Source organism: Carcharodon carcharias, chromosome 37 (assembly GCF_017639515.1).
Source record: "Carcharodon carcharias isolate sCarCar2 chromosome 37, sCarCar2.pri, whole genome shotgun sequence".
NCBI lineage: Eukaryota > Metazoa > Chordata > Chondrichthyes > Lamniformes > Lamnidae > Carcharodon > Carcharodon carcharias.
Genome location: NC_054503.1, coordinates 8525803 through 8542986, shown reverse-complemented (window position 1 = coordinate 8542986; position 17184 = coordinate 8525803). Strand labels below are relative to the sequence as shown.

The 17184-nt window shown below is 43.0% G+C and overlaps 1 protein-coding gene and 1 non-coding gene across 2 annotated transcripts in view; both read left to right on the top strand.

Moving 5' to 3' along the window:
* LOC121272970 (ADP-ribose glycohydrolase MACROD1-like) overlaps positions 1-17184 on the top strand; it is a 904756-nt gene that overhangs the window by 457195 nt on the left and 430377 nt on the right. The window contains exon 5 of the mRNA XM_041179876.1: positions 10705-10821. Coding sequence (XP_041035810.1) covers positions 10705-10821 — 117 coding nt within the window. The remainder of the gene's footprint in view (positions 1-10704; positions 10822-17184) is intronic.
* Positions 4378-4450, top strand: trnak-cuu. Its single transcript has one exon. It is a non-coding gene; the product is annotated as a tRNA-Lys (tRNA).

The window sequence follows — 17184 nt, the reverse complement described above, 5'->3', positions numbered from 1 at the left end:
TATGGACTCAAAATGTCAACTGTATTTGTTCTCCGCAGATGCTGTCAGACCTGCTGAGTTTTTCCAGGTATTTTTGTTTTCATTATAAAACCAAGTCTTTTTTTATTCATTCACAGGATGTGAGCTTCGCTGGCTGGGCCAGCACTTATTTCCCATCCCTAGTTGCCCTTGAGAAGGTGAAGTTGAGCTGCCTTCTTGAACTGCTGCAGTCCTTGTGGTGTAGGTACACCCACTGTGCTGTTAGGAAGGAAGTTCCAGTATTCTGACCCAGTGACTGAAGGAACAGTAATGTATTTCCAAGTCAAGATGGCGAGTGACCTGGAGGGGAACTGCCAGGTGGTGGTGTTCCCATCTACCTGCTGGCATTGTCCTTCTAGATGGCAGTGGTCATGTGTTTGGAAGGTACTGTTGAAGGAACCTTGGTGAATTCCTGCAGTGCATCTTGTAGATGGTACACACTGCTGTGACTATGCGTTGGTGGTGGAGGGAGTGAACGTTTGTGGATGTGGTGCCAATCAAACTGGCTGCTTTGTTCTGGACGATGTCAGGTTTCTTGAGTGATGTGGGAGCTGCGCTCATCCAGGCAAGTGGGGAGTATTCCATCACACTCCTGACTTGTGCCTTGTAGATGGTGGATAGGCTTTGGGGAGTCAGGAGGTGAGTTATTCGTCGCACGGTTCCTAGCCTCCAACCTGCTCTTGTAGCCACAGTATTTATATGGCTGGTCCAACTCAGTTTCTGGTCAATGGTAACCCCCAGGATATTGATAGTGGGGAATTCAGTGATGGTAATGCCATTGAACATCAAGGGGCGATGGATGGATTCTCTCTTGTTGGAGATGGTCATTGCCTGACACTTGTGTGGCGTGAATGTTAATTGCCACTTGTCAGCCCAAGCATGGATATTGTCCAGGTCTTGCTGCATTTGAACACGGACTGCTTCGGTATCTGAGGAGTCATGAATGGTGCTGCACATTGTGCAATCATCAGTGAACATCCCCACTTCTGACCTTATGATGGAAGGAAAGTCATTGATGCAGCTGCTGAAGATGGTTGGGCCAAGGACATTACCCTGCAGTTACTCCAACCAGCGGAGAGTTTTCCCCCAGATTCCCATTGACTCCAGTTTTGCTAGTGCTCCTTGATGTCACATTTGGTCAAATGCTGCCTTGATGTCAAGGGCACTCACTCTCAACTCACTTCGGGAGTTCAGCTCTTTTGTCCATGTTTGAACCAAGGCAGAAACCTGCCTTGATGGCAAAGGTCACAGAGGAGGGAAGTGCTGTTGAAGTAATCTTGGTGAGTTGCTGCAGTGCACCCTGAAGATTGTACATACTGTGGCTACAGTGCGTCAGTGATGGAAGGAGTCAGTATTAAGTCCAGTGACAGGCGTGCCAACTAAGCAGACTGCTCTTTCCCAGATTCTGTCAAAGGTCTTGAGTCTTACTGTAACTGCATCCATCCAAGTGAGTAATGAGTATTCCAACACTCCTAATTTAATCCTTGTAATTATTGTGGAGGCTTTGATTGGTCAAGGTGTGAGGGATGTGTCACAGAGTACTCTGCCCTTGTTAACGCTGTAAGCTATGACTGAAGGGGTTAGGCGGAATCACCAATCAACCATCCTGGAAGAATATGGATTGTGTACCTTCCTGATCATAAGATGCTGCTGGGAAGGATCGGCAAAGAATTTCAGGTGTGACCTTAATGCAAACAGGACCATTTACTTGTTGGAAGTAGGCTGGAGGTCTTCAATCAACAGTTGACATAACTCTCCAATAGACTCTCTGGGGAAAGTGCAGCTTTCAGAAAAAGTCATGCCAAGAACTTCAAGTCTTTAAATGCTGGTGAGCAGGTATCTGCCTGTAGGGCACAATTATCTTTTATAATCTTTACTCTAACCTAGTGGAGTAAAGTTTGTCTAATTGAGAGATTGGCACCAGTCTTTAAACAGGATAGGCTGCTGATTGGGAGGATAATTCTGGTGCAATGTTAGTCCAGCAAATCTGAAGCAGTAACTATTACTGATTATCCTTCTCCATTTAATGCTCCCAAAACTGCCAGAAAAGAGACAGTAATTCAGAGAAGAATCCAATCCTGACAGTCAAATTAAAACGAAGCCAGTGCTGCACACAGCTAGCGAATAGTTTCTACACTTAACTGCAAGCCTTTAGTTGTAGACTTGTAGCAGAATATTTAAAATACTGTTTAATAATTTCCTTTAATTAAAAGAAAGACTTAAGAGTCAAGTCCCCATCTGCTCTTAAAGTGCTTTTTTGCCTTGTAAAACGGTAAGATTCATTATTGCTGGAGAATTTAAGAGCACCCAGGAGCTGGGAGAGATCCCCAGCACCACTCCAGATGTCAAACAGTTATGCTTAATTGTCAAATCTTGGAACATGATACAGCTTCCACTAAACTGACAGAAGAGAAGGTCCTTTTGGAAAGTCTGTTTATACCCAAGAGTATCTCATTACTGACAGGTCAGCAATGAGGAACAATTAAATCCCTTCCCATCATTATCTTAATTACACCACAGAGCTAAACTGCTAATGAGACAAAAAACATGAGATGCAGCATTGAGCCCTGTCAAGCACTGGTGGTGTTGTTGTGCTGCTGATATTATCTTTGATATTCAACTTAGTTATCACCTTCTTCTTGTTGAATTATTTTCTATTTTTTTCATTCTCACCCATGCAGGGTACTGAACCCAGAGGAGTTACCTTGAAGGAGCTTGACAGTGTGAGAGAGATAAATTAACCTCAGTTGAAGCAATATTGTTAACCCCCTAGATTTATAACTACATCTGCTGTTGGTAATTGAGTTTCTTTGCAACTGTCAGAATCATTAACTTGTTCAAATGAGTGTCATAATATTAATATTGAATTTTTAAATTAACAAATAGACTTGGGAAGAAAGGGATTGCTGGAGCTGATGGTAATTCTTCGTAACAGCTTTGAAAGTGACTTTTGTAATAATAAACCCAAATTTGTACAAAGGGTGCTGAAATGCACCCACTTCTTAAAAAGATCCATACAGCTCCCCCCGTTGAGCGGTAAATCCAGTGTGGAACTCGGTCATATGGAACCAGAAGCTCCCAGGTTTGTTTCTAGTCTGCGCTGGGTTGGCTGATCTCAGTTGGGGGTATCAAAGGCTTCGCACTCACGGACTAGTGAATGAAAGAAATCAATACGCTGGCCAACCCCGATCCTGCTGAAAATTGTACATGTGCAAATGGTTGGTTAGGATGTGTTTGGGCCCCACTCTAATGCCACTCACAATTAGGTAGTTTGCTAATGTGCATGAAGAAAGACAACTCAGTTGATATACTGAAGGACACAAGACATCTGTGGGCCTGTACCCTGGCAAACACTAGTGTCTCCAGTGTCCAGGAGAACATTACATCACTTGCACATCACTGTGCCTATTCTCCTTACAACATCCAAGCCAAAACAACCAGCATCACAGTGAGGGAGAGTTGGACTGTCAGAGATGCCTTCTTTCGGATGTGATGTGAAATCAAGGCTCCTTCCACCCTTTCAGACAGATGTAAAATACCCCTCAGTGACTATTTTGAAGAAGAGCAAGGCAATTCTCCCTGATGTCCTGGCCAGTACTTCACCCTCAACCAACAACATAATCTCATTACTATTTGTGGAATCCTGAAATTCTGTCTGGGTTACTGTGTTTCCTAACGTGCAACAGTGATTACACTTCAAAAATTACCTCATTGGCTGTAAATAACTTTGGAATGCCCTGAGGTCATTAAAGGAACTATTTAAATGTATATCTATGTTTTTGTTTTAAAAGAAAACTGATTTGTGCAAAATTTCTGTCGTTGTGACAGCACCTCTTAAAGAAAGCACTTACATTTCCATAGTGCATTGACATCTTCAGGACTTACGGGTTTCACATCCAATGAAGTTAAATGAAGTGCAGGCATTCACGACCAAATTGTGCACAGCCTGAATCGAGAAATAAAAGGTGAAATAAGCAACCAGTTAATCAGTTTTGGATGATGTGTGAGTGAGGGATGTTGGCCAGGATACAGGGAGAATGCGCTTAAACATAGCAAGCATTTCTCACAATCAAGCTTTGGGACTCAGACATGGTTAGAGGCCAATCTCAAAAGTGCATCCCGAGAAGCACTGTAGGAAGGAAGTATAAGGAAAAACTATGATGAATAGAAAATTATTGCTGCTCTGTGCTTTATAAAGAATGTTATTTGTAGTTAGGCATAACAGATTGCTTGTCTCATGTGAAAGTGTCAGCAGGCAGTGTTGGGCATTTGGTTGAAGCAATAAATGAGAAACAGCTGCTAACATTTCAGGGTAGACTAAGGGTAATCTCCCTGCACCAATACAAGGCAGGCTGATATTCCTGGCTAGCTTAGTCGGTAGAGCTTGGGACTCTTAATCTCAGGGTCGTGGGTTCGAGCCCCACGTTGGGCGCTGTAATATTTGCTTGGCCTAAATAGCCAAGTGGTTATGGTACTGGGTTTGTAACCCCAAGATCAAGAGTTCAAATCTCACAATGGCAAACTATGAAACAATGTAACTTCATCTGAATAGGAACAGATGGAAACGTGTTTGTACTCGAAAGAGTTACAAGGCAGGCTGCTGGTCACAAAGCGGCTGCCTCTCACTCTAGTCAGTGTGTAAAATGATACAGACCCGACAGTGCTTCTTCAAAGATTTTCCCTCTTGATGAGCTCTTATCCTCATGCAGGCAGCATTAGACAGGGAGCAGTAGATTTCTGTAGGACTGAAACCTCGAAGAAGTATGTTTATCTGCTATGTTGGGACTGCGTCTACTTCGATAAGCAAAGGAATTTGGAAGTATGAGGAGACGGCATGTAAAATCCAGTTGGCTTTATCAGCTAGCAGAGCTTTTTACCTATAATCCTTTGGTAGTGTGATTAAAAGTATCAGCAATTCCAAATTTTAATGCTGCCAGATGTTTCCAGGTAGCCTCGGGTGACTCGAGAATCAGCAGTGCTCAAGTGCATTAAGTGGGTGGTGGATGTTCTGTTCAAGCAGGCCATTGATTTCATATCCTTCCCTGTGGACCCACAAGAACCAAGGTAATGAGTATTTTATCAAGTGGTAGGATTTTCCTAAGTGATGCCATCAAACGTGACATTAAAGGCCTCAACTGAAGGCTCTCTAACATCGGCAAGGATTTTCATTGCTTGTGAGCAAAACCAGCCACATCATTCTGCATGTTGTATCCTACTCTGAAAAGCAGATGTGACTCATTTTTTGTTCTCTGACTATCGAACATACCGACATTGTTTATCCAGAGCATGGTTGCTTGCAGACCAGATTGACCCACTTCAACCATAGCTGGTGGCACCACTCCCATCACCTGAAAGCTAAGAATGACAAAGGTTCTATGAAGCTTCAGTTTTTACCTGATTGGACTTGTTGATATCCTGAAGTTCTACTTCTGTTGCCTCACCAGGTCAGCAGGACTTCCCTGCAATACAGCCCAACACCTACCATACTGCTCTGAAGCAGAGTCATACGGACTTGAAATGTTAACTCTGTTTGTATCTCCACAGATGCTGCCAGAACTACTGAGTTTTTCCATTATTTTCTGTTTTATTTCAGATTTCCAGCATCCACAGTATTTTGCTTTCATGTAACCATACCTGCAGCATCTGCTACCTAGAAGGACAAGGGCATCAGCACAAGGGAACACCTGAAACAAACAAAATACTATGGATGCTGGAAATCTCAAATAAAAACAAAAAAATGTAGGAAATACTCAGCAAGTCAGGCAGCTGTTTCAGGTCAATGACCTTTCATCAAAATTGAAGAAAGTCAGAAAGGCAAGAGTTTCTAAGCCAGTAGGAGGAGATGGGGTGTGGCAGGAAGAACAAAAGGGAAGACCTGTGATAGGGTGGAGGACAGGGGAGATTAACTAACAAAATCATAATGCATAAGTCAGAGAGTGGCAGTGGGTATAGTAAAGAAACAAAGGTCTAGATGAGGCATGAATGGCTATATATAGCCACCTGAATGCAACGTAGGAGTTAAAGAAAGAAACAAACCAGCAAAATAAAATAAAATAAACCATATAGAACAAGATGGAGGAAGAGGTTAAGAACTAAAGTTCATGAACTCAAGACTAGGGGGCTGCAGAGTGCCGAGACAAAAGATGAGTTGCTGTTCTTCGAGCTTGCGTTGAGTTTCATTGATCTGTCTGTCCATGGCCTGCCAAAGTTCCAGAGTGGGAGCAAGGTGGAGAATTAAAATGACTCGCACAGGAAGCTTAAGGTACTGCTTGTGAACTAAATAAGGTGTTCTGCAAAGCACTCATCCAGTCTACATTTGGTCTCCTCAAAGTAGAGGAGAGCACATCAGCAAATACAGTATACTAAATTGAGAAAGAAATACAAGTAAATTGCTGTATCACTTGAAAGGAATGTTTGGAGCCTTGGACAGTGAGAAGGGAGGAGGTGAAAGGAACATCTCCTACGCTTGCACAGAAAGGCACCATCGGGAAGGGCGGGATATTAGAAGTGACTGAAGAGTGGATCAGGGTGTTGTGGAGGGAATGGTGAATGTTCGAGATGGTGTAAAGGGAGGGAAGGGGAAGATGTGTTTTGTGGTGACATCAAGCTGGAGCTGGCAAAAATGGTAGAGGATGATCCATTGAATATGAAGACTGTTGGGGTGGAGGGTAACAATGAGGAGAACTCTATTATGACTCTGGGAGGGAGGGGAAGGGGTGAGAGCAGCATTGTGTGAAATGGATTGGACATGTTGAAGGCCCTGTCAACCACGCAGAGTGGGAATCCTCGATTGAGGAAAAAGGAAGACATATCAGAAGTACTGGTGTGGAATGTTACATCATCAGAACAGAAGCAACAGAGAAACTGGGAGAATGGAATGGAGTATGAGGAAGTGTAGTCAAAAGTAGCTGTGCGAGTCTTTGGGTTTGTATTGAACATTAACAAATAGCCTATCTCCAATAATGGAGACACAGAAATTGAAGAAGGGAAGAGAAGAGTCAGAGATGGATCAGGTGAAGATAAAAGAAGGGTGGAAACTGGAAACAAAGTCATTGGAATTTTCCAGCTCGGGGTGAGAGCAGGAAGCAGCCCTGATACAGTCACCAATGTACCAGAAAAAGGGAGCCTGCATAGGACTGGAATAATTGATGTTCCACATATCACACAAAAAAAAGACAGGCAGAGCTAGGAGCCATACGGGTACCCATTGCAACAGCTTTTATTTGGAGGAGGTGAGTGGAGCTGAAGGGGAAGTTGTTCCGAGTGAGAACAAACTCAGTCAGGTGGAGGGTGGTGTTGGATGGGAACTGGTTGGCCTTCCATTTGAGGAAGAAGCAGAGAACTCTGAGAACATCCTGGTGGGTGATGGATGTGTAGAGGGATTAGATGCCGGTATTGAAGAATAAATGGTTAGGGCCAGGAAACTAGAAACTGTTAAAGTGATGTACGGATTGGAAGAGACATCAATGTAGGTAGGAAGAGACAGGACAAGGGGAGAAAAATGGAGTTGAGATAGGATGAAATAAGTTTACTGGGGCAGGAACAGGCTGAAGCAATGAGTTCAATCAGAGCTGTCATTAAGGATTTGGGAAGGTGGTAGAAGTGGGCTGTATGGGGTTGAGGAACCATTTGGTTAGGGGCTGTGGAGGGAAGACTTCCAGAGGAGATGAGATCTGTGACAGTCCTGGACACAATAGCCTGGTGTTCCTTAGTGGGCTCATGATCCAGGGGGAGGTAGGAGAAGGTGTCAGAGAGTAGGTGTTCGGCCTCTGCTAGGTAAAGTTCCCCTCAAAGTTAGATGTCCTAAGTTGAAAATATACCTTCTTCATGGTCACTGGGTCAAAATCCTGGAACGAACCCCCTCTCAAAACTGTGGATGTACCCATACCACAGAGATTGCAGGCTTCAAGAAGGCGGGTCACTGCCACCTTCTCTAGGGCAGTTAGGGAGGAGCAACAAATGCTGGCTTTGCCAGTGATGCCCATGTCCCATGAATGAGTTAAAATTAATTCTCGAGGATTAATGGCCGGCTGTAAGGAGCATTGTTTCACAGTTAGGAATCTTCTCATTCAGAGAGGAAGAGGAAGATGTAAACCATTTACCTCCTCATCATGGTGAGGGCTCCCAGGAGAGTGAAAACAACTGAACAGGCTGAAGCAATGAGTTCAATCAGAGCTGTCATTAAGGATTTGGGAAGGTGGTAGAAGTGGGCTGTATGGGGTTGAGGAACCATTTGGTTAGGGGCTGTGGAGGGAAGACCTCCAGAGGAGATGAGATCTGTGACAGTCCTGGACACAATTTCCTGCTGTATGTCACCTGGTGCTATAAGCACCATTTTCCATTAGAAACTATACACCGCATCTGCAAAGCCCATAGTTATGTTGAGGAACCTTTCCAATGCTTGCAAATCATCAGAACTGAAAGTTGCTATGTCTTACCCAGGGAAAGGACACTTCCAAATCTTCATGAACAAATAGAGAGACCAGAAGTCTGTGTAGACATAATCAATAAATACACCAAACTGCTAAAGATATACACATTTATACACTGTCTCTTTATTATGTCCTATTATTTCCTATCCTATGCCTAATTTTACTCAATATGAACCTACTTTACGTTGTGTTACCTTGGTGCAGGGGTAGGGAACCTTTTTCTTATCAAGGACCACTCACACATAGACAAAATCAGTCTCAGGCCACACACACTTAAAAATCAGCTTAATTTTTTTCTAAGAGGGAATACAGAAATGTTGAATTCATCCACAGCTTTAATGCGATGGCTGTGTTTGCTTTTCTTTAATGAGTAGCACAGCTCCTGTGTCTCAATCACAGCACTCCTGAAATTCAGCTCAACTTTTTGCTTGCTTTCCTTTCCTATTCTCTCACTCTCTCTGTCTGTCTGTCTGTCTGTCTCTCTCTCTCTCTCTCTCCTTTCCCACTCCATCTATCTCTATCTCTCTCCTTTCCCACTTTGCCTGTGTCTGTCTCTCTCCCCCTCTCCTTTCCTGCACTGTCCTGGGTGTTCTGCTCCCTTGCCCCTCCAACCTGGGTTACTCACAATTCACCACCCAATCAGCAGCCTGAAGCTTCATGTCCCTGCCCTGCCCTCCTGCTCCCGGATGTTGGGCCTCGCTCTCTCCCCACAGCCTGGACCTCTGGTGACTGTGGTGGATGCTCAGGCATCAAAACATGGTGGCAGGTGGCCCAGAGTGTAGCACACAGAGGCACAGGGCCAGATTTTGAAATCTCCTCGTGAGTTGGATGAAAAGGTTCAACGGGCCAAGTCCGGCCCCAGCCTGAAATTCCCCACCCTGCCCTTTAGTGTCATAGGCATTGAGGTATGTGGCTAGAAGTTTACTGATGAGAATTAAGGTGGCAGTCATCTCACTGCCATTGATTTATTTGCAACATTCATTTTTTCAACATCCACTGTCAGCAACACGAGAGGAAGATTATTTCCACTGCTTGGACATGATATCTGTGCTCCCTAATTGTACTTTGTAGACTGAGTTCCTAGACTGTTCAGCTAAGGCCTGTTAACTGTGTTCCTGCCACCCCAGGGAATAGATGGATGGTTCCTCATCATCCCCTCCCAATTCCTACCATTCACTGGTGCTCTGTGCTTCATTCAATGATATACCCTCAGCCTCGGTAGTTTCATCCTCCTAAGAGATCCAGCTTGTTTACATGACAAGATGAACTGCACTTTTAAAATAACTAATAGGTTGTGTTGTGCTTGCTTGAGGATGTGCTGTAAAAATGCCAGCTTTATCTTTTTTACATGCTCCATTAACAGAATTCCTACTCCTGGTTGCAGTCCAGTGACCCATGATGCATATATGGATTTGGAGTTGGAATTTGCCTTAAAACCCTGTGATTCAATGGCCTGTCAATGCTTGCTGTCTGGGCTAACATATGAATAACAAATGAATAGGGCACTCAGTAGAGCGCACATCTGCACCATGCTATGTTAACTCAACATTATTACAAATATGCAACTCTTCCCTGAGGCTTTTCCCTGCCTCGTTGATGCCTTTTAACACAAAACTGAGAAAATAAATCAAACTGATCAATTCCTCCTTGGATTATACCTTACTTACGTACCAAGTTTCGTTGAAATCCTGTCCCTTAGTTTTGAGATGTATTGCTTACAGACAAACAGACTTAGAAACAGGGGTGAAAACATTACCTCCGTCCACCTTCAGTAATGAAGGTAATGATCTCTGAGGTACTGAACTGTAAACTGTACCCATTAAATTGTACCTCAACAAAAAGTCAGTGGAAGAGGAATAACTTAGAGGGAAGAAACTAAAAAAGAGTCAAGTGAAATGAAATAAGTTGGGAGGAAATTCATGTGGACCATAAACATTGGTGTGGATGTATAAAGTACCATGACCTGTTCCTATGCTGTAGGTATAGGAAAGTTTGGATTGGAGAAACAAGTTGCCACCTAAAGTGTTTTGGATGGGTGAGACCAAGCGGATTTTATTGATGAATTAGGAATTCTAAACTTAAAAAAAAACATTGCTTATTTGGAGAATATTGTATAGAATGAAGGTTTTATTGGGACAGTGTTTTTGAGCATATTTGAATGTCAGATTGACTGCCAGATAATGCCCTCGTGGATGTGACCACTCTCAAGATATGAGAAATGGTGCAACATCTGAAAAGTGTTTTTCTTTTGCAGTGGACGGTGCTATCCATGCAGCAGCTGGGCCCTTGCTGCAGAAGGAGTGCAATACACTGGGAGGGTGTAACACAGGAGAAGCTAAAGTTACCAGTGGATACCGCCTGCCTGCTAAATGTGAGTAAAGATAACATTACCTTTTTCCTGTTAATGCAAAACAAGCTGTTTCTCCTATGTTACGGACATCCTTTCTGCATCAGCCACTGCCACAGTCACACTTGTATTTATTTTTAATCAAGACTTGCCCCAGTGAATAGGTTAAAACGAACTCCATTTCATTTGGTGCAATATTCAATTTAAAATGATTTTCAGAAGAAATGTGCCGTGAGAGATGTAATACTGAATGGCACTGAAACTGTTTTATGTTTGTAAGCATTGATGAGAGGCCCCCAAACAAATGGGTACTGGAGGTGAATTTTCTTGTTATTTTAGTGGCCTTTCACGTTGCATTTGGAAACAGTTTCAGGAACCTTCTCCTGTTCTGAGGATTGCAAATGGTTTTGTTTTCCTTCTGAGACCATACCGATACCCATGATGTGCCATTTAAAGACATTCTTTTGCTCTCAATTTTACCAAAGCTGTTAACCTACTGACAATAAAATGCCAAGTAAAATGAAATTGCACTGTGCCACATGAACATATTTGCACAAGGTGATTTTAACACATTTGTATTTTTCTTCCCTCTGTTTCTGACATGGTCTAATTATTTTGGGACATTTTTAATGGATACAGAGAAAGCAATATGATTTCACTAAAACTGAAAGTAAGATATTTGTGCCAGGAAGGCATTTGTGTCTATCCATTCACAAAACAGAATATTGCACACTACTGTTCCCAAGAGATCGTGTTTAAAAGGCCAAACAAAACTCTGATCCGCAGCAGAACTACAGTGAGACACATACCATAGTTATTTACCAAAAGCTAATACTTCTTCACAGGCAAATATTGACAGATTGTAGGAAGGTGCTACAACATATTGTTGAATTTGATTGCCTGAATGTTTGGTTGCCTGATGAATGACCTATTTACCTTAAAAGGCAAGCGAATAGTTGGAGGCAGCCTTACAGAAATTGCCCAGTGCTGAGAAAAGTACCACTCTCTCCAGAACTGAGCCTGCCCGCAGCCAGAATGGTGCAACATAGGCACTGCCCACTTCTCAAAAGAGCGAATTGCCACTTTCACTGGCACTGACAGTGGGTCAGGCTGATGACATTGATATTAAAGACGGTAAGCTCCACAACCAAACTGAGAAAACAATGTCCCCTGTTCAGTGCAACAGGTTGATTTCCGCAGCAAATGAACCCTGCAAATGAAGCTGATTAAAGGCACTTTAAACCAAGTGTTAACGTGAGAGAAGTCAACAAAGAAATGTTTCAGATATAATTGTCAGTACACAAAAAAACCCACCTCGCCAGAATGCCAACATGCAAACACTGGATGTTTAGGATTCAACCAGATTATTCAGGGTGTATTATGCAATCCTGATGAATGACTTAGATGTTCTATTTGTCATGCCTGTGGTTTTGTGTCCAACTATTGTAAATTCCTTTAGCTGTACTTCTAGATTTGTATATACCCTCTATTAAAACCTGCACGACAGTCTGGTATTATTCAGCTTATCTTGTAATAAATGTAAATGATCAAGAACAGATCAACTATAGGCATTTTAAATTATTTTCTATTATTTTGTAATTATTCTTAATTAATGTAATGATTATTACCTATGCATCATGGTTGTTTTCTGCTATTTTGTACAGTTTACATGTTTGGCTTTCTTGCTCTTCTTTAAGAATTTTTTAAAAGTCTGATGGACAACGTGCACTGGATGTGTCATGGCAGATGTGCAAGTGGATAAGATAATGGAAGAGTTTTTGAATATTGTATGTTTTCTCAGAGACTTTCTACATTAAGAACATTTTAGTGCCTCATTATCATTAGAGAAGTGCATTTATTCAAGTGTTCCATGTTCATTTGTGCCTATGTAATCTTTTCACTCTGCCTAGTGCTCCCAGTGCAAAAGGTAGTTTACCATAGGACAGCTTTAGTATACGAGATGCTTAACTGACTTATGCATTTATACCAGCAAAAGCAATATTGGCTTCTGCATCACAAAACTTCTCATCCTGCTGTCTAATGGCGACTCCGCAGGCTCCCTGAAAAGCGATATTGGTAAAGGCTCTGTATATATACAAACAAGGAGATTTACAGAAGCTTAAAGGAAATTTGTTGATTTCAACACCAAAGTGGTCTTTTCTCTTTGGGTGCTTTCTATGACACACCCATGTTTGCTGATATGTGTCACGTGTGCCCTTATTAAAAATTTTAACTGCTGATCTTTTTATTTTTAGTTCATGGGATCAGAAGACTTGCATTATCTTGTGCCTTGCAGGATTGCACTTGTCTATCTTTTCTAGATATTCATTCATATTCTCAGCTGTGCCATTCCATTGGAGTTTGAATACTTAAAGGCAACAGATTGAAGGTGTAGATAATTTTCAGTGGCCTATTCAGTGTCATTATTTTGACTCATTTTGTCTGGAATGACTTATACGAGGCGTGTTGCAACATGCATTTTGAATATTTCACACAGATGTCTCAGGTAATCCTAAGGGACTGGTGTTGGTAGAGTTAATATGGGTACACACGGAACACATAAGATGAATGGATTTGTTGAAATGGACTTGGGTTTTAAAATGACAGCTCACCGTCTGCTAGAAGTGTCTGACAGCCTGAGGAAAACAATCACACTGCTGCCTTTAAATGATTAAAATTAATTGCTGGACTGATGTTACTAATGAATGGTGCACCATCCATTTCAAAATTAAGAAAATTACTGTGAACATCATCATCGTCTGGAGTCTTCATTTTTAAAGATTTCTGAAGCAAGTTGTTCTTTGGATGACTTCTTCGCTTACTTTGTGTTAACTTTTTTATTCATTCATTTACGGGATGTGGATAATGCTGACTAGGCCAGCATTTATTGCCCATCCCTAATTGCCTTTGAGAAGGTGGTGGTAAGCTACCTTCTTGAATCACTGTGGTCCACGTGGTGTAGGTACACCCACAGTGCTGTTAGGGAGGGTGTTCCAGGATTTTGACCCACCGACAGTGAAAGAACGGCAATATATTTCCAACTCAGGATAGTGAGTGGCTCAGAGGAGAACTTCCAGGTGGTAGTTTTCCCATGTGTCTGCTGCCCGTGTCCTTCTAGATGGAAGCCGTCGTGAGTTTGGAAAGTGCTGTCAGAGGAGCCTTGATGAGTTTCTGCAGTGCACCTTGTAGATGGTACACATTGCTGCCACTGTGCGTTGGTGGTAGAGGGAGTGAATATTTGTGGAAGGGGTGCCAATCAAGCAAGCTGCTTTGTCCTGGATGGTGTCCAGCTTTTCGAGTGTTGGAGCTGCACTCATCCAGGCAAGTGGAGAGTATTCTATCACATTCCTGACTTGTACTTTGTAGATGGTGGACAGGCTTTGGGGAGTCAGGAGGTGAGTTACTCACTGCAGGATTCCTAGCCTCTTATTTGTTGCCACAGTATTTATATGGCTAGTCCAGTTCAGTTTCTGGTCAATAGTAACCCCCAGGATGTTGGTAGTGGAGGATTCAGTGTTGGTAATGCCATTGAATGTCAAGGGGTGATGGTTAGATTCTTTCTTGTTGGAGATGACCATTGCCTGGCACTTGTATGGAACAAATGTTACTTGTCACTTGTCAGCCCAAGCCTGGATATTGTCTAGTCATGTTGCATTTGAACATGGACTGCTTCAGTATCTGAGGAGCTGTGAATGGTACTGACCATTGTGCAATCATCAGCGAACATCCCCACTTCTGACCTTATGATGGAAGGAAAGTCATTGATGAAAGCAGCTAAAGGTGGTTGGGCCTAGGACACTCTTCTGAGGAACTCCTGCAGTGATGTCCTGGAGTTGAGATGACTGACCTCCAACAACCACAACCATCTTTCTTTGTACTTGGTATGTCTCCAACCAGTGGAGAGTTTTCTCCCAGATTCCCATTGACTCCAGTTTTGCTAGGGCTCCTTGAAGGCACACTCAGTCAAATGCTGCCTTGATGTCAAGGGCACTGACTCTTGCCTCATTTCTGGAGCTTAGTTCTTTTGTCCATGTTTGAAGCAAAGCTGTAATGAGGTCAGATGCTGAGTGACCCTGGCAGAACCCAAACTGAGCATCAGTCAATAGGTTATTGATGCTACTTGATGACACTGTTGATGACCCCTTCCATCACTTCTCCGATGATCGAGAATAAACTGATGGGCTGGTAATTGGCCGGTTTGGATTTGTTTTGCTTTTTGTGTACAGGATATACCTGGGCAATTTTCCAAATTGTAAGATGCCAGTATTGTAGCTGTATTGGAACAGTTTGGTTAGGGGCACAGCAGAAAGCTTCAGTACTATTGCCAGAATATTGTCAGGACCCATAGCCTTTGCAGTATCCGGTGCCTTCAGCCATTTCTTGTGATCCTGTGGAGTGAATCAAATTGGCTGCAGACTAGCATCTGTGATGCTGGGGATCCAGAAGAGGCAGAGATGGATCATCCACTCAGCACTTCTGGCTGAAGATTGTTGTGAATGCTTTAGGCTTATCTTTTGCACTGATGTTCTGGGCTCATCCATCATTGAAGATGGGGATATTTGTGGAACCTTCTCCTCCACTGAGTAATTTAATTATCCACCACCATTCGCAACTGGATGTGGCAGGACTGCAGAGCTTAAATCTGATCCATTGGTTGTGGAATCACTTAGCTCTGTCTATCACTTGCTGCTTATGCTGTTTGGCACGCAAGTAGTCCTGTGTTGTAGCTTCACCAGGTTGACACTTCATGATTAGGCATGCCTGGTGCTGCTCCTGTTTTGCCTTTCTGCTCTCTTCATTGAACCAGAATTGATCCCCTGGCTTGGTGGTAGTAATAGAGTGGGGGATATGCCAGGCCATGAGGTTACAGATTGTTGTTAAGTACAATTCTGCTGCAGCTGATGGCCCACAGTGCCTCATGGATACCCAGTCTTCAGTTGCTGGATCTGTTCAAAATCTATCCCATTTAGCACAATGGTAGTGCCACACAACATAGTGGAGTGTATCCTAATGTGAAGACGGGACTTCGTCATGGACAGATGCATCTATGGCAGGCAGGTTGGTGAGGGAGGAGGTCAAGTATGTTTTTCCCTCTTGTTGATTCCCTCACCACCAGCCCTGATTGTGGTGATGCTACCGAGTCACACTTGGTGATGGGCATTGAAGTACATTCTGCGCCCTTGCCACCCTCAGTGCATCCTTCAAGTAATGTTCAACATGAAGAAGTACTGATTCATCAGCTGAAGGGGAGTTGGGATGGTACGTGGTAATCAGCAGGAGGTTTCCTTGTCCATGTTTGACCTGATGCCATGAGACTTCATGGGGGCCAGAGTTGATGTTGAGGACTCTTAGGGCAACTCCCTTTTGACTGTATACCACTGTGCCGCCACCTCTGCTGGATCTGTCCTGCCAGTGGGGCAGGACATATCCAGGAATGGTAATGGGACGTGATCTGTAAGATATGATTCCGTGAGTATGACTATGTCAGGCTATTGCTTGACTAGTCTGTGAGACAGCTCTCCCAATTTTGGCGTAAGACCCCAGATGTTAGTAAGGAGGACTTTGCAGGGTCATCAGGGCTGGGTTTTGCTGTTGTCATTTTTGGTGCCTAGGTTGATGCCGGGTGATCTGTCTGGTTTCATTTCTTTTTATTGGCTTTTTAGCGATTTGATACAACTGAGTAGCTTGCTTGGCCATTTCAAATGACATTTAAGAGTCAACAACATTACAGTGGACCTGGAGTCACGTGTAGGCCAGACGAGGTGAGGACAGCAGATTTTCTTCCCTATAGGGCGATAGTGAACCAGATGGGTTTTTACGACAGTCGAGAATGGTTTCATAGTCATCATTAGACTTCTGTTGAATTCACATTCCACCATCTGCCAAGGTGGGATTTGAACCCAGGTCCCCAGACCATTACCCTGGGTCGCTGGATTACCACTACGCCACTGCCTCTCTGCTGTGGATATGACAATTGATCCTTAATAATGATCTATGAAATTTATTAGTTCTCCAGTTTGATGTGCCATGGAATGCTGGGCTAGGGCTTGGGCCCATGCTTACTCACATTAGATAGATAGCAAGAGTTCAATATCAAATTGGCTCAATTGGTCAGAAGATGAGTGTTCTGGCTCTATTATAGGCCATCAACTCATCTGAAACTTTAGTGCTATAGTGAAGAGATGTTGCATTATCAGAGATGCTATCCTTCAAATCATACTCAAACAGGCCTATTGGTTTAGGTAGATGTTAAAGATCTCACAGTACTGTACAAGTTTCACGCATGCCGCAGATCTCCTAGATAGTAAATTGTTTTTGAAATTGTGTGCATTGCAGGTCTACCAGTGAAAAAAATTATATGAGCATGAATAAATACTGTACAAAGAA